The 804-nt window shown below is 41.7% G+C and overlaps 1 protein-coding gene across 1 annotated transcript; it reads right to left on the bottom strand.

Annotated features, from left to right (window-relative positions):
• Nucleotides 1-406: 406 nt before the first annotated feature.
• LOC107663486 (putative nuclease HARBI1) lies at nt 407-789 on the bottom strand (the record flags this gene model as incomplete). The annotated part of the gene is made up of 1 exon (XM_016453723.1): nt 407-789. A coding segment is annotated over one exon (372 nt), but the record flags the coding sequence as incomplete, so codon positions are not given.
• Nucleotides 790-804: the final 15 nt, after the last annotated feature.

The following is an 804-nucleotide window of genomic DNA, read 5'->3' as shown; positions in this document are numbered from 1 at the left end:
ATACAGAGGTGGACAGTGTTGCATATCAGTTTGTCTTTCTAATTTTATTTCTTTTTTTGTTTGTTTGTGGCAAGTTGAGTTCAATTTATTTTCTCTGTAAATGGCACTGGGTGACATCCGTTCCCTCTATAAATGTAGCCTGCAGCATAAGGTTGAATATTTGGAAGTAAAAAAAAACAAAAACTAAGGGGACAAATAGAGCTCCAACAGCTAATGAAGAAAATTGCACTAGAAATAGAGTTGCTGCAAAAGGCACTTCAGAGTAAGTAGTAAAACATAATTTGACACAGCACTACTGTTGACCATGCATAATAATATCTGTCTTTGCAGGTTTATTTTTTTGTCACAACAACTAATACAAGCCATGGAAAACCATATTTGCCTTGTCCTTTTTTTTTTTCTTTTCTGTTTTTGTTCTCAAAAATGGTGTTCCACAATCCTGTCCCGTGCAGCTCTGCCACTAGGTTGGTCCAAGTGCACTGGCTGGAGGTCATCATCAGGCTGCACCTCCACCACAGGGGTCCTCTCCTTTCTAATGGTGGCAATGTTGTGTAATACAGCACATGCAACAATAATGTCGCATGCCCTGTCAGGTGCAACCCTCAGACTTTTCAGACACTGAAATCTTCCCTTTAGTTGCCCAAAAGTCATTTCAATGCGTGCCCTTGTCCTGGCTAGAGCTGCATTGTAACGGGTTTGTGGTCCAGGGTTGGGGTCAGGGAATGGGGTCATAAGATGATGCCTACAGGCATAGCCCCTGTCTCTGACCAGGATTCCATCGTAATCACCTGTACAATGGTAAAA

Source organism: Sinocyclocheilus anshuiensis, unplaced genomic scaffold, assembly GCF_001515605.1.
Source record: "Sinocyclocheilus anshuiensis isolate Anshui unplaced genomic scaffold, SAMN03320099.WGS_v1.1 scaffold12144, whole genome shotgun sequence".
Classification (NCBI taxonomy): Eukaryota; Metazoa; Chordata; class Actinopteri; order Cypriniformes; family Cyprinidae; genus Sinocyclocheilus; species Sinocyclocheilus anshuiensis.
This window is presented reverse-complemented; position numbering and strand designations above follow the sequence as displayed.